We start from the raw sequence: 23,290 nt of genomic DNA, 5'->3' as shown, positions 1-23,290 counted from the left end.
GTAGGGGACTGATCCTAAGACCCTGGGATCACAACCTGAGCCCAAGGCAGAAACGCTGAACCACTGAGCCACCCAGGTGACCCTAGTATGTTCTCTTTTAACTTTGTTTATGGGGTACTAGTAGGGTGTATTACCTGGAGAATATGACCTCTGTAAAGAAGTCAGAGAAAACGTCCCAGGGAGGAGAAAAGCTCAGGCAGAGAAAGATTCATTATTTGAGCATCACCTCTCTGTATGATTTAGGCTCAGGCCTTTAGATGAAATGATTATTGATTGGCAGGAGAACAAGGTGCGGAATGGCAAATTATAGCCATACTGACCAGGGTTCAAGCCCAGGATTCCTCACTCGTTTCTTCCTTTCTACCATCTCTCTCACATAGCTACTTTGCGCATAAATGCAATGAGCAATGCCATTACTTGCTCAATACACTGTTTTCTCATCTCTTCTCCCAAGGGAGGGGGATATTTTTACGCTCTGACACCTCATGTGTCATTTCTGGAGAGAAAAGAGATCTCAACCCACCTGAAACTGGGTCTTGTCCTCCCCATCCTGAGAAAGGGCTGAGGCTTGAGAGTGGACAGCTGCAGGAGAAGGAAGCCATGAGAAGGGGTGGCCCCTGCCTGGGCTCACGGACCATCTACCAGGACCCTAGCAATGTCTGCTGCTTCACATGCTGGATTCTTCTCCTCCGCCTCACTTTTCCTCTCTCCACACCTGGTTCCAACTCTCCCACCACACTCCCCTCCTGAGCTCTCACCTCTCTCCCCGGGCCTCAAGGTCCAAGTCTCCATGGTCCCTTCTAGGTTTTCCCAGGGTGGCAGTAATTTTTAATCAGTTCTCCTCTGATCTTCTTAAGCTAGAGAAGAGAAGATCTGGGCCTTCTGTATTCTTGAGGTTCTCAAAGCTCTGACAAGGGAGTGTCAGATGGCTAGCTGGGCTCCAAAGGGAGGACCTGTCTCCACCTTCACGTTCCAAGCCTGGTTCGTTCCCATGCTCCAGGGACCTCTGGGCTCAAGAGGGGAACTTGACTTGATCTAGTCCTTTCTTCTGGACCCCAGAGCTCTGGGTCTCCCTTCTGGATGCACACCTTTTGGATATCACTCATTCAGTGGACGCTTACTGAGTCGCTGTATGCATCATCCCTGCTCCAGAAGGACTCACAGTCCACAGAGCCAAGAACACTGCAGATGGCTGTGGACAGTCTGAGGAGTTTCCACTGGGAAGGCCTAGCAGCAGTAGAGTCACAGTGAGACACAGAGCCGTACAGAAGGGTGGAGATGCTACCAACACATTAGTCCTGTGTTCTGTGAAGGAGAATCTAGAGTGTGAAAGCTTTACTAAGGTGATACTGTGGGCACTGAGGAAATAAAAATGATTAAAAATCCCTGTCCTGGGGGTACTGGCTGGCTCAGTCAGAAGAGCATGGTACTCTGATCTCAGGGTCATGAGTACAAGCCCCATGTTTGATGTAGAGATTACATACATACATACATATACATACATACATACATACATACATACATAAACTTAAAAAAAAATCTCTGTCCTCAAAGATTCTGTAAATTAAGACACAGGTTAGCAATGGCCTTCTAACTCAGGGTTTGTAATCTTTTCTGTTCCATAGCCTCGTTTGGCATGATACTCACAGACTCTTACTCAGAGTAACATTGTAAGTGCATTAAAAAACAAACAGGGGATCCCTGGGTGGCTCAGCGGTTTAGCACCACCTCTGGCCCAGGACGTGATCCTGGAGTCCTGGGATCAAGTCCTGCATCGGGCTCCCTGCATGGAGCCTGCTTCTCCCTCTGCCTGTGTCTCTGCCTCTCTCTCACTCTGTGTCTCTCATGAATAAATAAAATCTTAAAAAAAAAAAAACAAAAAAACAGGATTATTTTAAAGCCTAATTACACTGGAATACAACATTAAAAAAATAATAAAACACCAGGGATGTGCTTTTTTTTTACACATTAAATATTAAGAATTTATTAACTACTGTATTTTCAAAATAGTAATGAGCAAGTAATATTTTAAAACATCTGTACCAACTATAATATAAAAATATCTATGATTTACATGGATAACAGAGCCATGGGTTCTGATGATACTTTTATAGTTTGTCACCTGCCTTCATAATTAAAAGAAATGCTAATTTTCACTCAACTTGTGTATATTTCCCTCTCAAGTTCATGAACACCCCTGCATTATGCCCATGGACTAGAGTTCAAGAACTCCTTTTCTAAGTGAATCCTTCTCCTGCTACCACCAAGTTGAATTAGTCACTCTGAGACCCTGAACCACTTTAGGTTACTGGCTTGCAACCTTTAACACAGCTGCCCTGTTAAGATCTCTAAATCATCGGGGTGGGGGATCCCTGGGTGCTCAGTGGTTCAGCACTTGCCTTCGGCCTGGGGCGTGATCCTGGAGTCCCAGGATCGAGTCCCGCATCGGGCTCCCCGTATGGAGCCTGCTTCTTCTTCTGCCTGTGTCTCTGCCTTTCTGTGTGTCTCTCTCTGTGTCTCTCATGAATAAATAAATAAAATCGTAAAAAAAAATTTTTTTTAAATAAATAAATCATCAGGGTGCCTGGGTGATTCAGATGATTAAGCAGCCAACTCTTGATTTCAACTCCAGTCATGATCTCAGTCAGGGTCTTGGGATCAAGCCCTGTGTTAGGCTCTGCACTCAGCAGGGAGTCTGCTTCAGGATTCTCTCTGCCTCTGCCTCTCACCCCTTGTTTGCACTCATGCGCTCTCACCCTCTCTCCCTTTGAAATAAATGAGTCTTTAAAAACAGAGAGAGAGAGATATCTCTAAATCATCAAGGGAATGGGCCCTTCTCTTTATTCATGTTCTCCATTTTGGATGGGCCTGGCACATGGGACACATTTTACAAATTCTATCAATGGGATGTGAAGCACAGAGACAAACAGAACTCTTGGAACCAGCTCAGAGCCAGTCAGTAGGTAATATAAATACACTGACGGTGAGTTCCCTCCTTTCCCTTCTTTGCCTGATCTGCTTTCTCCTGAGACCCAAGCCACAGGGCAGGTTCAGAGAGATACATACCTTTGGGGTGCCCACTATAAGATATTTCCTGAACTCACATCTCCACTTTGCCCTCAGACCTCTACGTAGTCCACTATGGCAAGCACCATCCCGTCTCCCAGTTTGTGCACTGCCCTGCACAAGGGACTGCTGTCTGAAGCAAACGTGGAACACTGGGCCACCTACTAACCTCCGAGGTGGAGGACAAAGAGCAGGGGTCAGATCTCTAACATTGTCCTTCAGACCAATGCCATTTAAATTCAGCTCCTCTGGACGCTCCAGGACTGTGCCTGCCTCAGGGCCTTCAATGATGTTCCCTTTCCCCAGTATCACAGACCCTTCACTTTCTTTGGGTCCTTACTCACCACCTTTCCAGTGATATCATCACCTTTTCCCTGAATTCATCCCTAATTATCCTTCTTACTACTGCAAACCCCTCTTCTAGCCCTCCCAAAGCATCTTCCCTGCTTCATTTTTCCCATGAAATTTATCACCTAACCTACTGTTTTTCTTTTTTACTATCTTCCTGTGTCCGCGAGAATGCAATGGCTGGGATTTTAGTCTGCTCCGGGCACAACACAGGTACCCAATACATATTTAAATAGGAAACTGGGACTGAAGTGAACTCAGCCTGCTGATACTTGGATCCTGGGTTCTTTGATGCCAGCAATGGAGCAGAATGGTTTTCTTCTGCCATGCGTTCGCTTCGTCAGTTATGTGCTAAGGACCATGCTGGATCTGTTGGGACACAGTGGTGATCAGGGCAGGCAAGGACCGCGCTTGAGCAGCTACATTCTAGCTGGGAACACATTCCCTGACATTCTACTATGTGTCAGGTGCTTAGGTTTAAAGAAAGATACACTCCTTTGCCATATGGAGCTCACACTGGGGAAAGAAAGAGGATGACCAATATAATTGGTGAAGCAGACAGTGGGACAAAGGGGTAATGGGAATAAGAGACATTACAAAGGTAGAAATAATAGGAATAGATGAATAACTACACGCAGGTGAAAGGAAATCAAATATGAGTCTGGAATTAAAGTTTAAGGAAAACAGGCAAATTATGGCGCTTTAATCCAGAGAGTAAAACGAGAGGCAGGGTTGGGACGTTGCAGGTCTTGACTCTCAATACTGGAGCTGTCAAACGGCCTGGGTGTAAGTTCTGGCTCAGCTGCTTTGTAGCTGTGTTAACACTAGAAGAGAGACAAATCTTTGAATGAGTCTGTTCTTTCTGCTGTCAAGTGAAAACAGTACTTCTTACTCAGAGTTGAAAGAATTGTCTTTTTCACACATATACACATGGATACCTATTTGAATAAAGCTCATAGCCTACTACGTGGCACACAAAATCCTTAGCCAACCTCTATCACTGCTGTTATTCATTCATCCTAGCACTAACCTAGGAATACAGGCACAAAGACACACTCAGCATCTCACCTCAGGGACTATAACAAACACTGCGGACACTGGAGCAAATAAGATGGACAAGATACTTCTTCTTACAGTGCTTGCATTCTGGTGAGTAAACAAATCTACAAATAAGGTGATTTCTGAGGACAAAAAGGGCAATGAAGAAAGTAAGACCAACATAACAGATTCTTGTTTACTAACCAGAACATAAGTTCTCTGGGACAGAACACAGGTGGCAGGTGTGGGAGGGACAACATTAATCAGGTTGTCGAGGACGGTCTCCAAGGCCTGAATGAAAATAAATCAGCCATGCAAAGATCTGGGATAGGAAGAGTACAGAGGGAGGTGCAGGTGCAAAGGCCCTGACTCCCAGTTAGAACACCTCAGCATTCTCATCTGTAACATGGGACTAACAGTATCTACCTCACAAAGTTGCTGAGCAAATTAAATAGTATTTGACAGGTTACCCTATGCCAAGCACTATCTAGGTACTAGGGATACAGCAATGAAAGCCCTTAGCCTAACTGGCAAACAATAAGGACTTAATTAATACACACCATTATAGTTACTGTAATTATTTCTTCCCTCCACCTAGCACAGTCCTGAAGCAGTGTAAGCCTGAGTGATTTACTGACTAAATGAACCAATACTACAAGCCAGGGAGACAGTACACTAAATCAAGACATCAGGAAATTGCCCCAAATTTAGAAAAAAATCATTTTGGGGTAGTGGGGGTGGGGAGGCAGCCATGGCTGAGGGGCTTGTATGGGATTTGTCAAGACCGTGGTATGAAAAGTAAGGTCCAGAAAGGAGAGTCTTGTCTGGGAAAAGAGCTGGCATTGCCATAAAACAGTAAGAAATCAAAATTCTACTTACTTGGAGCTCTAATGTCAAGAGACCAAGGGCTATTCCTTTCTCTTCTATGCAGTTCTGAGAAAGGAACAGTCCCAAGAAGGCAAGGCCATGAAATAAAAAAGAGGCAGGAGAGAATATGATTTTTCACAATCCCAACACACAACAGGGAGAAATCTCTGAGCACCAGTTGAATGTAATCTAGCCTTCCTGTAATCCACTCCTACTACCAAGAAGGGGACCTCCATCCCTATGGGGCTCAGACAGACAGGCCATGCCATTCCTGCTGTAGGCCTCATCTACAAGCCTGCATTCACTGTAGCTTCCAGAAGACAATTAGATAGCCAACAGATACATGAAAAAAATGCTCATCAGGAAAATGCAAATTGAAACCACAATGAGATATCACCTTACACCTGTCAGGAAGACTAGAATAAAAAAGACAAGAAGTAACAAGTGTCTGTGAAGATGCGGAGACAAAGGAATCCTGGTAATATAGATTGGTGCAGCCACTGTGGAAAGTAGTCTGGAGGTGCCTCAAAAAATTAAAAATAGAAATACCATATGATCCAATAATCCCACTACTGGGTTTTTACCCAAAGAAATAAAAAACACTAATTTGAACAGATACACACCTTTGTGTTTATTGCATTATGTACAACAGCAAATTTATGGAAGCAACCCAAGTGTCCATCCACAGATGGATGGCTAAAAAGGATGTGGTATTTGTATATATGATGGAATATTACTCAGCCATACAAAAGGTGAAATCTTGTCATTTGCAACATGGATAGACCTAGAGGGTATAATGTTAAGTGAAATGAATCAGAGAAAGACAAATATGATATTATTTCCCTTATATGTAGAATTTAAGAAAAAACACAAATGAACAAAGAAAAAAAAGAGATAAAAAGCCAGACTCTTAAACACAGAGAACAAACCATGGAGGAGGTGAGTGGAATGAGAATACACATATCTTGATGAGCACTGAACAATGTACAGAACTGTTGAATCATTATGCACCTGGTGTATGTTTAAACATTTTTTATTTTTATTTTTTTTAAAGATTTTATTTATTTACTCATGAGAAACACAGAGAGGAGAGAGGCAAAGACACAGGCAGAGGGAGAAGCAGACACCATGCAGGGAGCCCAACGTGGGGACTCGATCGCAGGTCTCCAGGATCACGCCCTGGGCCGAAGGCGGCGCTAAACCGCTGAGCCACCCGGGCTGCCCTTCAAACATTTTTTAAATGCCTAAATATATACCTACAAATATACCATGTTCATGCAATTAAAGCCTTTAGGTTATCTGTTCTCTCCGATGCAATCTCGATCAAAATCTCAATCTTTTTGCAAAATTTGACGTGCTGATACTAAAATTTACATTGAAATGAAAAAACACCTAGAATAACGAAAACAATCCTGATACTCAATGAAGGAAAAATCTGGACAAAATTTGGACTCATTCCTTCTAACATTTATTCTAAAGCTACAGTAATCAAGAAATAGTGGTATTGGGAACCCCAGGTGGCGCAGCGGTTTAGCGCCTGCCTTTGGCCCAGGGCGCGATCCTGGAGACCCGGGATCGAATCCCACCTCGGGCTCCCGGTGCATGGAGCCTGCTTCTCCCTCTGCCTGTGTCTCTGCCTCTCTCTCTCTCTCTGTGACTATCATAAAAAAAAAAAAAAAAAAGAAATAGTGGTATTGGCAACAATGGACAAATAGGTCAATGAGAAGAGTCTTTTCAACGTATGGAGTTGGAACAACTGGAAAATTCTTGTGCACCCCTCCTTAAATCATACACAAGGGCAGCCCCGGTGGTGCAGCGGTTTAGCGCCGCCTTCGGTCCAGGGCGTGAACCTGGAGACCCGGAATCGAGTCCCACGTCCGGCTCCCTGCATGGACAGTTTCTCCCTCTGCCTCTATCTCTCTGTCTCTCATGAATAAATAAATAAAATCTTTAAAAAAAATACACAAAAATTCATGCCATATGGATTAAAGGTCTACTACTTAAAAAAATATTTGAATTGAGAGCGGTGACTCTCATATGTTGTGTGACGAAGTGGAATTCAACCCATGTGCCTCAGGAGCTGCAACAAAGAGACCTAGGACCACTACATGAGCAAAATAATCGCTTAAAACTTGTACGGCGCTTAATAATTCTCAAGGGAACACATACAGAAGGTGAAAAACTTCTGCAGCTCTTCATGGAAAGAACTTCACAGAAAAGTCTGATACAGACTTCCTACAGAAGTGGGTGTGCGGCTACCGTGAAATAATGGCAGATTTAATCCGAGACTGCCTGGACCGGAGTCTCCCAAACCGAGCGAAGCCCTTCTCGAAGCCACCGCTGCGGACTTCGAACTGCTCCTTCCAAGCCTGGGGGCGCCCGGCGCTGCCGGCCCGAGCCCCGCCCCCCATCCCAACCCGGGATGCCCAGCGCATCCACCTCCTCACGCCTCTCCCTCGCCGCGTGGAGCTGTCGAAATCCCCTGGTTCTGACCTCCGCCACTCGCCTCTCCCCCGCAGATCCTAGAGACCCCGGCCCCCGCCCCTGCGGCCAGAACGAAGACCTCCAAGAAGCCCCCACGTCCCATAACCTACTCACCATCGCAGAAGAAATTATGGCAGCGCTGCGGTGGCCGGAAGCGGAAGTGGGCAGCTTGGGTGGACCCGGACTACATTTCCCAGAATCCTCTGCGCCACGCCCGGTCTTATTTAGAATCCAGAGGGTGGCGTAAAGGAGCGTACACCTGGAGCCTCGCCCTAGGCGCAGGTGAAAGGCGGAGGCGCAGCAGCTGTACTTTGGCCTGCGGGAGGAGGTGTGGTGTTCTGGCGCTCAGCTTTGGAGCATAACTAACTACACCTTTTTTTCTCTTTCCTTAAAAAACAGTTACTACTCGCTGCTAACATGTTCAGGTTGTAGAAAATCTGACAACACGCTTCAACAAATCCATATTCCCATCACCAGGGAATATAAAGAATTGATGTTTTGGTGTAAATTTTATATATATGAAATATATATTATATATAATTTAATTTCAAAAGCACCGCATGATCACTGATAAGAAAAATATAATAAAAGGAAAAAAAAGAAAAGAATGTTCAGAAAAAGCAAGGGGGAACGTAAGATAACTAAAAGTCCTCTGTAATCCGAGCACCTAGAAACAAGCATCATTAATATCTTGGCTTGTGTATTTCCAGATTTCCTCCTTGAGTAAATGTATATTTAAAAAATTTTGTCCCCACAATATTGGCATCATAATATTTAGAATTTTTTTTCTCCCACTTCATGTATCATGGGTAGCTCTCTAAGTCACTAAATAATAAATTCATTTTAAGTGGTTGCTGAGGATTCTTTAGTTTTATATCTGTCACCACCTTGTCCACCGATGAAGTTAGACTTCCGATCTCAGTGTGTCAAAACTAGGAAGAGTCATTTTCTTTAATTTCTTCCAATTTGATAGCCCAAACATGCTGTCTCCTTATTGATTGCATTTCTTTGTTCATGGAGATGTGGAATAAATGTCAACATGTCAGTGGTGGGTAGATTGCCTTTTTATGCCCTTTATCCGTTTTTATCTTTTGTTTATTTATTTGTAAGTTCTCCTTGCATACAGATGGTATTGACTCTGTCCCATATGATGATTTTTTCCAGTTTGGACTTCCATATAGAAGTTTTTAAAAACCACCAAAACTTTATTTGATCAAATTGATTAGTCTTTTCATTTTGGATTCTGTATTTTTCCGTATAATTACAAAGACTTCCTTCCCTGGTATCCAATGAGTACACATCTATATTCACTTCTGTTCTAAAAATGTTCCTGAGATTTGTTTTAATCAGGCATGATAAGACATAGATATAGAAATGATAGTCATGAAAAATCAAGCTTATACTCACAGATCCCTAGAAACAGAAGGTATGTCATTGCTGCTCAGGACCTCATGGAGAAGGCCCAGGGTTGGTCAGGAGACAGAAGAGAAGGGGAGAACATAGTCTAGAGCCTTTATTGGGTTTTCATGGGAAGGAATGGGTGAATCAGAGTAAATATGATGAATAAGTTTAGGATTGGATAGTTTAAATAATTTTGATGGGCTCTGGGACATAGGTGTGGTCCCTGGGTGTCCAGTACCTGGTCCTGGGTTGATTTAGGGCAGGGAAATATTGTGCTGGTATGTGAGTTTGATAAAGGACATAGTTGGGGGTGTGGGCTCTGGATTGTTGTTTGTTTGTTTGTTTTGTATATCAAAGACACCTTCATAAAGTAGTTTGCAATCTATAAATTAGCTAGCCCTAGGAAGGGGTTATCTCTCTGGGATCAAGGCCTCAAATGCCAGAACACTGAAATACAGAAAATAAGAAGATATAATCAACTCAACTTATAGTGGTTTTATTGTTCTATTTTATTCCTGTGTGATTTATTTCCGTATATGGTGTGAAGGAGAGATCTACTTTTCTATTTCGCCAAATGGTTGTCAAGTTTTCTAAACAAAATTTACTGAAAAATACATAGTTTCTCTACTGATTTAAAATGTAATCTTACTCATTTACTACATTATTGTTTATAGTTATATATTTTCTGGGATACAATTGTTCCAATGATAGAGATTGTCTTTCCGTGCCAGGATAAAAGATTTCAAATAGAGTTATTACTATTGTATAATATATTTCTTTTTTTAAAAAGATTTATTTATTTATTCGGAGAGAGAGAGAGAGGCAGAGACACAGGCAGAGGAAGAAGCAGGCTCCATGCAGGAAACCTGATGTGGGACTCGATTCAGGATCTCCAGGATCACACCCTGGGCTGCAGGCGGTGCTAAACCGCTGCACCACCGGGGCTGCCGTGTATAATATATTTCTTTATCTCTCCCTCTTTATTCTATTTTTAAAAAATTTAATCCTAGAAATTATAGCATTCTCTTTTCTAGATGGACCATTTAATTGTTTTGACAAATTCTAAGATTTGTCAAGGACTCCTGTTGCTTAGAAAAATAACCCAATTACAGCATTACACGCCTCCAGGCATGTGGTCAAAACCCATCCTTCTTTGCTTGAGTGTGAAGAGTTTCAGTTCCCAGCCCAAGTCCTGCCATTTTTACAACTCTCTGTCTTTGCTGTGGTTGATCACTCTGAAATGTCTGTCCCCTTCTTCACTTTTAAAACCTTACCCAGTTTTTAAGACCAATTGAATAGCACTTCTTCCACGGAAACTGTATGAGTTCTATGACAAATGAACAGATCAGCCTCTGGTTCAGGAGAGTTTCATGGGAGTACATTTAATGGGATCTCATTTTGGGGTTTTCTCATTTCCTTGGGAAATCAATAAATTGGAGTGTTTTTACCTGAATAACTAAGGAAGAACCCTTATGATATGAGGGTATATGACTCTGTCCCAAGGTTCTAGATAAAGTCTTAGCCTTCACCTTGTTGTGAGGATCTCATACTATATATGAAGTGGTATAGTATCACTTGAAGGTACACAGTGATAAACAGAAATAAATTAAGTAGAGAACATAAAACCAATGAAACCAAAAGTCAGTCCTCTGGCAGCATTAGTAAAATTGATAAACCAAGAATAAAAGAGATGACATTGCCAAAATCAGAAATGAAAGAGAGAATATCTCTACTGCCGATCATACAAAACCTAAAAGGGTTATAAAAGAACATTATGAATAATTTTATACCAACAGATTAGACAATTTAAGTGAAATTAACAAATTCCTAGAAGGGCCTCAATTATCAAAAACTACTCAAGAAGAAATGGAAAAAATCTGATTAGACCTATGGCAAGTAAAGTAGTTGAATTGGTAATTAAAAATCTGTCCACAAAGAAAAGCCAAGTTGAAACAGCTTTACTGGTAAATTCTACCAAATATTTAAGAAGGTAAAAATACTAATCAGACACAAAACTTGCCAACTCAATCTATGAGGTCAGTATTACCATGATTTCAAAGTCAGACAAAGATATGAACAAAACTATAGACCATTATTCCTCACTGAACAAAGACATAAAAATCCTTGACAAAATATTAACAAACTAAATTTAACTATCTCATACTAACTGGGATTTATACCAGGAATGTGAAGTTGATTTAACATGTGAAAGCCAAGTAATGTAATACATCATATAGGATAATAAAGGGCAAAAAAAAAAAAAAAAGATCATCTCAGTAAGGTGTAGGAGAAGCACTTGATAAATGAATGTTCATGACAAAAGCTTTTAACAACATAGAGGTAGGAGGGAACTTCCTTGACTTAATAACATAGTCTACATCTAACAGATAAATTGAGAGACTAGAACTCAATCCTTTTGTTTCTTGCTGATTTTTCAACAAAGATACCAAGGTTTTCTTAAAGTAGCAATAAATCCAAACACTGCAAAAACTCAGTATCTCTAGATAGGGTTAAGATGGGCAAGGAGTTCAGAATTGTTTTTCTAATGTAATAGAAATGAAAACAGACTCTTAAAGCTTTCCTGTATCTTAGACACAACTTCCATTATCTCTGACAGTCGGCTACCAGGCCTCTCTCACACGTCCACACTAGAGAAAATAGTGGAGTTGTTATCTGTATTCATTCACCTAAATGCTCTTTTTACTCTCCCTGAATTTTGTGTTTTTAGATCCCAGTGAATTAGTGACCATTCTAATGATCAGCTGAGAGTATCCTGAATGCAGGAGGATCTGGATCTTTCTTATATGTTCCAGAGATATCTGTCCCTCTGTGTAAAGGCATGTTTCTGTAAATCACCAAGCTCCCTGACAAGAGAGATTCCATCTAGTCTTATATCTTAAGCCCCAAAGACTGTACAGTTTAGGAAGTACCCTTGTCATAAACTGGTGGCTCAGGGAGGTCACTGAGCAAGGTTAACATCTTATCTCCTCATCATTTCCTGGATAACTCAATAGTAAATCATTCCTTTTCCCCCAGTCCGGCCTTCTCGGTTGATCATTCAAATGTATTAAAGCCTGGGACAATACTTTTTGGTCCATCTAGCCAAAGTGGTTTTACCTGTTAACAATTTAATCTGTTGCTTTAATATTCTTTTTTTTAAATTAACCCTGCTATTTGCCTGCTATAGGAGAGATGAAACTTCCACTTCATGGCATATTTTTTTTGCCCAGTCTGGCATATCATGACCTTTGAAATGTGATGCCCAATTACTATCTACTCAATGAGGGTATCCATATGCAGTATTGTGTTTCCCTAATCCCCTAATGGTGGCAGCCTGGCTCATATGGTGGCAGGAGATAGCCGGGGTTAGGCTAGATGCAGTGCCCATAAAAGCCAAGGCATATTTAGAACCCCTACTTATGAGGGAAGGGGGATATAATCAATTTTCCAATTCCTCACCACTTGGGTGAACCAGTCCAGTGAATGGTCCCAGTTACTTTTGTCAGTTGCCTTGGGTGTTGTTTAGAACATACAGGACAGGCTCTTGCTGCATTAACTAAAGGCAATCCAGCACCCCTGGAAATATGCCATCACACCTGGGTACTGCAACAGCCACTCTTTCTATGCACTCAATCTGTCCTATCTACTGTCAGTAGCTAAAGCTTGTACCTCAGCTAGGGCATCAGCTTCCTGATTGTAAGAGGGTATCAGCACCTTCTTAGCCAGGACATGGAAAACAGTGAGGTCTGTCTTAGGCTCTTATAGATGAACCCAAAGTCTTTCCATATATCTTGACTCTACAAGAGATTATTCATAATTATCCACCCCTCAGCTTCCCATTGTCTGAGCCATAGGGTTAATCTTTTAGAACAGCCCAGGTGTCAGTGAGGGAGGGTTAACAGCCAGGGCTCATGAGTAAACAATCACCAGCCCGACTGCTCTGAGCTCAGTCCACTAGTTTATGGTTTCTTTTCTCATACAGATGGTGTCAGTATTGGGCTGAATAGGACTGCAGTCTATATGGGGTGGGTTCCCTTGAGTAGACCCATCTGTATACCAGGCATCAGCAGGAATCTCCCCTGTCCACTCCTTAGGCTGTGGGTCCGCCATAGGAATATGTGTGGGGCATCTAGAGGATATATATACTCCATAAGGCCTAGCAGTACCCCCATTTCCAGAGCACTCCTGAACAGGGCACTCCTCTGCTGCAAACAGATATGCCACTCAATCAACTGGGGGTTTGAGCCATGGTAAAGGTGGTCAATGAAACATATATTTAACCACCCTTAATAGGGAAGTTATTATCACAATGTGTTGTTCCTTAATAAGAGGCTCCACTGGAGGAGTGGAGTGCTAGGAGCTGTTGCTCTATGAGGGTATATCAGCTTTCTGCCCATTTCAAGAGCTTGGACCAAAATCTTGAACAAATTGTCTCCGTCCCTTGTTTCTGCCACAGTGCCCAATTCATACCTTCTGGAATCAAATGGGATCCCTACTTGACAGATGCCCAGAGCTTTAGTCTGCTTCACTAGTATTTCTGCCTTCTCAAAGGCAGCCCTGTCCCACACATGTCCTTTCTTTATCAGGTGATATAAGAGATGCAGGCACTGTACCAGGTGTGGAATAAAAGTCCTCCATAAACCTTAACATCCTTACAAAGGCGTGCACCTCTTTCATGTTCTTAGGGGTTGGGTAGGTTTGCATTTTATCAATCACTGCTTCAGAGTAAACACCAGTCTTACAGAACAAGACAACTCCTAGAAACTTTACAGTGGTGCCTGGGCCTGGAATTTTCTGTGGGTTCATTGCCTAAGCTCTCCCTTGCAGATGCTCCAATAAAGCCTACAAGGTGTGCTGCAATGGAGGCAAATCTTCATATGCTAACATTATAACATCAATGATAAATGTTGTGCTATATATATTTTACCACAATGCTTTAAAAATGGAAACATAGGATGTCTTGTAATAACATAACATAAAGGCTATTCATGTGTGTAAATACACACACACACACACACACATATTGTATGTTCCTGACATTTCATTGATGTGAGGAAGGAGAAGAGAGACAGGTCTCAGGCTACCACCCCATGACATACCATGGGGGCTATGCAGATAACCTTGGGGGAACCAGTTGAAAGGTCCCTTGTCACCCTTCCACGTAAAGGCATTGATCTTGTGACTCAGTGGCCAGGGATATTCTGAAAAGGGCATTTGCTAAATCCAGCAAAACATAATACATTCCTAGGATGTGGTTAAGGTATCTAAGATAGTGACAATGTTGGGCACAGCCACATGGATGGGGAATGCTACCTTATTCAGTGTCCAGTAGTCCATCAACACTTACCATGAGCCATGTGGTTTTTTTACTGGACATACTGGGATGTTGAAACTACTATGGGCAGGGTGTAAAATACCCACCCAGTGTAGCTCTTGGTTTCCCAATGCACCCAGGCAGTTTACATTGTTTGATATTTACCATTCTATGTGGAGATGGCAGGCTTATTTGTTCCCAAGTGGCACTTCCCCTCAGCATGAGTTTGATTACTCTAACCTGGAGGCATCAAAGATTTGCAGAGTTTGATGAGGATATCAATGCCCAATATGGTCTCTGGTATTGGAGAGATAAAAACCTCATAATCTCAGGGTGGTTGGGAATGCCCAAGAGGATCCTTCTGACCATAACTGTCTGTCCTGTATAACTATCAGTGGCACTGAAGGGGACAGAAAAAATCTTTGGCAGTTACCATATATTAAAATACATTTAGCTTCAGTATCCACCAGAGCTGTCACCATTTTATGCATTTTTGGAGGGTCAATGAATAGTGAACCCAACATGGGACCTCTGATCACCTCCAATGGCCCTCACCTGGAGGCAGTCTTGGCCTGTGCCTTATTTGGGAGGGAGGCACCCATCCCAAATAAGTCTGTATCCCTGAGGCCTCCTCTGGAACAGGGAGGGCATAAGGGATGATAGGAGCGGATAAGACAGGTTTTAAGGCTCAGCATTGCTCAGGTTTTAAGGCTTTCCATAGGCCAACCCAATCTATCTGTTTAGGCAGGGCCCCTGCAATGAGACATTGAAAGCAAACATATTTGCTTTCAGGTTATTCTGACTAGACCCCTGAGATAGGCTTTTGGCTTTCTGGGCTTCCTCTCTATCTAGCCTTCCCAGTCACCCATGTCCATTCCTGAGACCTATCCATTTCCCCCATTTCAGTAATGGATTGCCCAGCATAGTAAATAATCTTGTTCTATAACTGGGCTCAGCAAGGATACCAGTGTTGGGGGCAAACTGGAGAATGTTGGCTTTTCCCCTGCAGTGAATGTATTCTGATCAGGGCTTTCAAAGACAGAAGCATAGATCACGTATCTCATTCCCAGATCCCTGAGAATTTGCTATACCTCCTCTCTAGATTTCCAGGATCCCACATGCCCAGGGAGATAATTCCTCATTACATCAAGCCTCCCTGCAGGATAAAATAATCCAGCCTATAAGGAAGTGAGTACCCTGAATTCCCTGGGCATCACGCAGATGCTGCCAGAGAGTAGGGTGTGTGGTGATGTTGCTCATTTTCTCTGCCTCCTGCTGGGTCAGAGAAACACCACCACCCCCGGTATCCTATAGCCACAACAACCATGCCAGAATATTTTCCCTGGCCTTTGCTGAAACTTGGCAGCTATATATCAATAAGCTCAGTGGGAGTGTATTCTCTCAACATAAATGTTTCCTGAAATAAAGGCTGTTACGCTGCTTGGGGTTGTCGTTGCTGTGCTTTTGTTTTCTGTTGAATTAGGGGTTGGATGGCATGGGCAATTCCATCCCCTTCCCTGTCAATCACTATAACCTCCTTCTCTTCATTCTCATCATTCTCCCAGGGATTCCATGTCATACATCCTAATCAGGCTTAGTCACAAGTGCCCAGGCCTTAGTTCAAGGCAGCTTGTACACTCCTAGCCTTGCAAAAGGGCATGTGAAGGTCTCTAACTTATTATCCTATGCTCCCATCATGTCTGTCAGCCCAAAGCCACCAGACTAGTGGGCATTCTCACGTTCTTTTCTAATATAGCTTGTCTTCTAACTTTCCGACATGAGCTTCAGCCTCCGGTTGGCCAGTGGAACTACGCACTAAGAGAGGCCAGTCCATGTGACCACCATATGTTTCCCTTCCTTGCCACAGAGCACAATGCACAATTACTTGAACAAGCACACCAGCTGGCATTTTCAGGGCGTCCCTATACTCATGTGATGGTCCACAAGTATCTAACACATGGGCCACTCCTCCCCACAAAGAGGCCAATGGCCAAATCAGGATTTCTGCCATGGATGCTTCTTCCGCAAGACCCATTTCTTCTATCTTCTGGTTGTCTTGCCAATTGTTGGTTCACAACTTCTAGGAGCTTCCCTGGTGTAATCTAAAATCAGCCCCAGTATTTGGAGTGCCAGGAAAAACCAAGGAGATAGGCCACTCCAATTTGGTAGGTGGCAATTTTAATAAGCAAAGGGAACTTACAAATGAGGCTTGTCTTGGGTGGCTGAAAGACAAGTGGATCCCCACATTTGCCCTCCAAATCTTCAAGTTTTTAAAGAGGCCCTAACTGTGCTCAGTCATGTATACTGTGCAGGTGTTTTCAACACCACGTCATCATTCCAAGACAATGTCCTTGGAGCAGCCTCTGAGAATGGGAAAGGCAAGTAGAACCTACAGTCCAAGGACAGGAGAGGGGGTGAAGAGCCTCCAAGTGTCTGTTTCCAGGCTGGTCAATCAGCAGTCATGTCTTTTTTGATGACATTCCCCGAAACCACATATCCAACAAAGGGCTAGCATATAGAACATGTAAAGAAACTCAATAGTACAAAACTAAACAATATAATTAGAAATTAGAAAATGGGGAAGAGAGGAGCAGACATTTCTCCAAAGAGCGTACACAGATGGCAAATAAGCATGTATAAACATGTTCAACTTAATTAATCATCAGGGAAATGCAAATTAAAAGCACAGTGAGTTATACCTCCACATCTATTAGAATTGATAAAGTAAAAAATAGTGACACCACCAAATTCTGACAAGGATGCAGAGAAACAGAATCACTCACATTGATCACTCACACCACTCATGATGGTACAACCGAGTACCAATTTGGAACATTTGGAAGTTACTTTAAGGCTAAGTATAAAATTGGGGCAACTGGGTGGCTCAGCTGGTTGAGCCTCCAATTCTTGGTTTCAGTTCAGGTCATGATCTCATGGGTTTTCAGATTGAGCCTCACCCCTGGCTCTCTGCTCAGCAGGGAGTCTGCTTGAGATTCTCTATCTCCTTCGCCCTCTGCACTCCCCCCACTCTAAAATAAATAAATAAAGCTTTTAAAAAAAACTAAATATGAAGTCACTTTATACAACTTGACTCTTGGGACTTATCCCAGAACAATGGAAACTTATGTTCACATAAACACCTATACACAAGTGTTCATAGCAGCTTTATTTTGAAATAGCCCAAACCTAAAAACAATCCAATGGGTGAATAAAGAAACTGTGATGCATACAGATCATAGGCATATACATACACATGCATACACTCAGCAATAAAAATAAATATACTATTTATACATGAGACAAGTTGGATGAATTTCCAGAGAATTATTCTGAGAGAAAAAAAAATGTCAATCCCAACACGTTACCTATCTTTTGTATTATTCCATTTATAAACATTCTTGAAATGACAAAATTATAGAAACAGACAATAGTTCAGTGGTTGCCAAAGTGCAAAGTGGCGGGGGGAAGGGTGTGGCTGTAAAGGGGCATTCTTTTGGCGATGGTGCTGTTCTATATCTTGAGTGTGATGCTGGATACATGAGCCTACACAGAACTGCAATAAAATTGCACAGAACTGAATACACACAGCCAAGCACAAATGAGTACAAATGAAACTAAGGATTCTGCATGTGATCACTGGATTCTATCAACATCTCTGGCTATAAATTCCTATATTAAAACAAAAAAGAATCTCAAATTAATAACCCAAGTGTTTCCTTTAAGAACACTGAAATTAAAGCAATCAGGAAGAAATAAGAGATTAGAGTAAATAATGAAATATAGAATAGAGAATAACATTAGGGAAAAATCAATGAAACCAAAAGTAGGTTCTTGGCAAAGATCAAGAAAATGTACAAATCTTTAGCCAGACTGAATAAGAAAAAGAAAGAAAAAGGCTCAAATTACTAAATAAGAAATTAAAGAGGGGACATTTCTGATAAAAAAAGGGTTATACAGGAATACTATGAACAACCATATACCAACAAATTAGATAACTAACAAATTCCTAGAAAGACACAAATGATCAAATTTGACTCAAGAATAAGTAGAAAATCAGAATATACTTATGATGGGGGAATTAATCATTTTTAAAGGAACAAAGAAAGTTCCTGAATTAGTGGCAATTCTTCACAAACTCTTCCAAAAAATATAAGACAAGGAAACACATCTCAATTCATTTCTAAGGCTGATATTGCCATGTAACAAAATCAGACAATGATATATCTCAAGAAAACTATATGCCAATGTCTTTTATGAATACAGATGCAAACATTCTCAATAAAACACTAGCAAATAAAAACATCATGTGTAAATCATGCATCTGATAAGGAGCTTATATCTAGAATACAAAAACAGTGTTTACAGTTCAATAATAAGACAACTCAATTTTATTTATTTTTTTTAATTTTTATTTATTTATGATAGTCACACACACAGAGAGAGAGAGAGAGAGAGAGAGAGGCAGAGACACAGGCAGAGGGAGAAGCAGGCTCCATGCACCGGGATCCCGACGTGGGACTCGATCTCGGGTCTCCAGGATCAGTGGGACTCGATCCCGGGTCTCCAGGATCGTGCCTTGGGCCAAAGGCAGGCGCCAAACCACTGCGCCACCCAGGGATCCCCGACAACTCAATTTTAAAATGGCAAATGAAGGGACCCCTGGGTGGCTCGGCGGTTTAGTGCCTGCCTTTGATCCCGGAGTCCCACATCTGGCTCCCTGCATTGGAGCTGCTGCTGGAGGTGTAAAATGCTCCAAGTCACTTTGGGAAACAGTCTGGCTGCCCCTCAAATATTTAAACATAAAGTTTCCATACACTTGGAAATCCCACTCTTAGGTACATACCTGAGAGAAAACATATGCTCCCACAAAATCTGTACATGAACATTCATAGAAGCCTTATTTACAATAGCCCCAAAAGGTGCAAATAAGGTCATGTCTATTAACTTATGGATGGATAGAGAAAATGTGCTATATTCATACAGTGAATTATTATTCAGCAATAAAAAGGAATGAGTTGTGGTACACTTTGCAATATGAATGAGCCTTGAAAACATTATACTAAGTGAAAAAAATCAATAATGAAATTTCACATATTGTATGATTCCATTTATATGAAATGTCCAGAATAGACAGCCTTAGGGGCAGAGACATTACTAGTTACCTAGGGCTGAGGACGGGGTGAATGTTGGAGCAAGATGAGAAGTGACTGCTAATGTTTACAGGGTTTCTTTTGGGGGTGATAAAAATGTTCTAAACTTGATTGTTGTGATGGTTGCACAATGATGTGAATACACAAAAACCCACACCAAATTGTGCATTTTATTTTTATCCTATTTTATTTAAATTAAGTTAATTAACATAGTGTATCATTAATTTCAGAGGTAGAGTTCAGTAATTCGTTAATTGCATATAACACTCCTTATATCACCCAGTTACCCCATCTTTCCACTCCCCTCCCCTCCAGCGACCCTCAGTTTGTTTCCTAGAGTTGAGTGTCTTATGGTTTGTCTCCCTCTCTGATTTCATCTTACTTTATTTTTCCCTCTCCACGCAGGCAGAACTCTGGAAGAAACGAGCTCAGGAGGCTCAAGCAATTGGCTCTGTAGCCACTCTCCTTGGGGGAAGATCTGAGTAGAGAAAGACCAGGACCACTTTTAATACCAGCGAGGGGGGCCTGGGTGGGGCTTTACACCTGCTTCCCACACATCACTTCCAGTGGCCAGATTCCTCCCAACATTAACTTGATGTCATGTTTAAAGTTTGGGACAAACTTTGATTTGATTTGATTTCATGTTTACTGTTTGGTACAATTTAAGGTAAGAACTTAGAACTTTTGTGACCCAAATATATTTAACTCCATTTAAACACTTAAAACCATTCTAGGGCTGTGATTCTCAGACTGTGGGCCTGAGCCAGTGGCATTGTTGCAAACCCCCAAACCTCAGGCAAGGCCTGCTAAATCACAAACCCTGGGGTCAGGTTTCTGGGGACTCAGAAGTCTATGTTCTAAGAAACCCCTCTTCTGATTCTGATGCATGGCAAAATTTGAGAACTACCTGTGCAAGAGAAAAGAGATTTTGTTTTTAAAATTAAGATACATATTGTACAAATAAAATTATCTCATACTCTCTCTCTCTCTCAAATAAGTAAAATCTTAAGATAAATACTTGGATTTAATGGGATTAAAATCATGGACTACACTGCATGTTTATGAAAGATAGCCCTGGGCCTGTGATTGGGGGAAAGCTTCTCCTGACCCTGGCCAGACAATTATTTTCAGAATCCAACAGCCCTGCATCTGCTCACTCAGACTTCTACTTTGAAGTGGTTATTATCTCTACTTAATCATGTTAGGTGGTATGTGGGCTCCAAATCCTGAACTGCATGTTTAGAAGATTCCTCCAGGCATCCTCATGCATCTTCCTAGGAGAACAGTCTCTTCTGATTAAAACTACTAGAGCACAGAGAACAGGGCAGAACAGGGATAGAGATAAGACCTGGGAATTATAATTGAATGTGGTGGACATGAGGCCATGAGGGTCCTGTTCTACTGGAAGCAGAAGGTAATTGTTGGCAAAGGGGGGAAATAACAGCCCCACAGAGGGAATTTGTTTCTCCCTTAAGCTAAGTAACATAGATTTTTATCCTATGGACATGTAGGAACCAATGTCAATTGCTAGTCAGACAATGCCTTTTCAAACCTTTTGAAAAAACATTTCAAATGTCTGCATGATATTCCATCATGAATAAGCCAAATTTTTCTATCCATTTCACTAAAGTTGACATTTCCTTTTTTTCTTAACCAATTTTTATTATATTGTAGTGATGTTCCATGGGCATTTATCCTTGTCAAGGAAAATTGTTGGAGCTAAGGATCTAAGTATTTGAGTGGCTCTTGATATATATTGTTAAATTATTTTCTAGGAATGCTACCTAAATTTATGCTGTCTTAGCAGTATGAATGGAAATGTGGGTTTTATTTACCAAATTGTGCCTTCTGTACCTCCATCTCTGGAATTGGATTGGATTTTTTAAAAAACCACCTTCTTTTAAATTTGATATCACAAATGAGGTTGAACCTTATTTTCATACATCTTAATCACTGAGTTGGTTGTGTGTGTATATGTGTGTGAAGAAGGTGGGTAGGTGATAGCTTTGCTGTATAAAATGGTGTCAAGAGAAGTGTTTTGGGTTCATCTCTGAAGCAAAACTTTTTGGAGAGTCATCTTTGGTGATCATACAAGGTAGGTTCTGGCCCCACCTGTAGAAGGTCCTCAAAGAGGCTGATTTGGGAGCACCTGAGTGGCTCAGCAACTGACTCATGGTTTTAGCTCAGGTCACCATCTCAGGATGGTGAGATCCAACCTCACATCAGGCTCTGTGCTCAGTGCAGCCTGCTTAGGATTCTCTCTTCCCTCTGCCTCTGCCCCTCCCACCCTGCTTGCCCCCATTGGCTCTCTCTCTAAAATAAGATAAAAACGGAGAGTGAGGCACACCATGAGACTTAACTACAGAAAACAAATTGAGGGGTTGCTGGAGAGGAGGGGGGTTGGGGTAACTGGGTGATGGGCATTAAGAAGGGCACGTGATATAATGAGCACTGGGTATTATAGGCAACTGGTGAATCACTAAATTCTACCCCCGAAACTAATAATACACTATATGTTTACTAATGTGAATTAAAAAAATTTTAAAAATAAATACAATTTTTTAAAGAGGGGCCAATTTTTCTCTCTACATCCTGGGGTATTGGCTAGGAGATGCCCTCACTTACTCTACCCAGTAGATTTTAAAGACAAAAACTATGAAGCAAGACCTTGAGATGGGAGATGAAATTCTTAAAAGGTTTATTCCTAAGTTCAAAGGGGGATATGCCTTGGAGATGTGCCTTTGGATGCAGAGAAGTGCCAGATGTAAGAGAAAGTCATATACAGTGAAAGACTGTGTCCACGATAAACAAAATATGGACAATGTCTACAATAGCCCTATTTCTATCTGGTGTTGTCTGAGTTACGTATCTTCCATAATCAGAGCTGAAAATGTCAGATGCTCACTTTCTGAATCCTCCTTGTAGGAAGGGTGGCTACATTATTTAGGTCAAACGTTCTGGGGTGACCATGAGGAAGATGTTTCTTCCTGACAAAAAGGAAATCCCTGCCTTCCTGCTTAGGATGTTCACTGTATGAAGATGTGATGTTGGAAACAGTAATATTGTGCCCGTGAAGAACAGGTGAGGAGAACAGCAGAAAAGTAGATCCATGTGCTCAGCGTCATCCTGAGAAAATCCTGGAAACATCTATCTTCAAAATTCTTTTAAGAAAAAAAAACTGTAATATCTGGAAACTCTTCATAGCTGATGATGTCCACTCAATGAACAAGAACCAGATGGGACTTTCCCTGAGGATCCTCCATAGTACCCACTCCTTGAATTCTTCCATAAAATAAAAATATATAGGATAGTCTTTGAAGTAGAGAATATATTTCAGTTGGGTTTTCCTTGAGCTAAAGTTAAGGCAGTCACCCACCTCTTCTGACAACCTTTTAAGAATAAATTGGTGACACCTAGTAGTTTTATCACACTGATGTGAAGACCCCTCTCATAAATCATCACTGTCACAGACTAAGTACCTTTCTTAAGCACTCTTGATACTACATCTCACAATGGATCTATATAGATCTACCTTGGTCTAGCTGTTCATGACTAAAGGTTTGTCAATGCTCACAGTATTCCTGTCTGGCTGGTGGGAATTTCACTTGGGCTAGTAGTCCCT

At 41.7% G+C, this 23,290-nt stretch overlaps 1 protein-coding gene across 1 annotated transcript in view; it reads right to left on the bottom strand.

Moving 5' to 3' along the window:
• Nucleotides 1-23,290, bottom strand: part of ZNF229 (zinc finger protein 229) — a 55,840-nt gene that overhangs the window by 12,180 nt on the left and 20,370 nt on the right. Inside the window, exons 6-8 of the mRNA XM_049109766.1 lie at nucleotides 1,122-1,281; nucleotides 759-810; nucleotides 524-582 (exon numbers count right to left, since the gene is read on the bottom strand). Coding sequence (XP_048965723.1) covers nucleotides 524-582; nucleotides 759-810; nucleotides 1,122-1,281 — 271 coding nt within the window. The remainder of the gene's footprint in view (nucleotides 1-523; nucleotides 583-758; nucleotides 811-1,121; nucleotides 1,282-23,290) is intronic.

Source organism: Canis lupus, chromosome 1, assembly GCF_003254725.2.
Source record: "Canis lupus dingo isolate Sandy chromosome 1, ASM325472v2, whole genome shotgun sequence".
Classification (NCBI taxonomy): Eukaryota; Metazoa; Chordata; class Mammalia; order Carnivora; family Canidae; genus Canis; species Canis lupus.
This window is presented reverse-complemented; position numbering and strand designations above follow the sequence as displayed.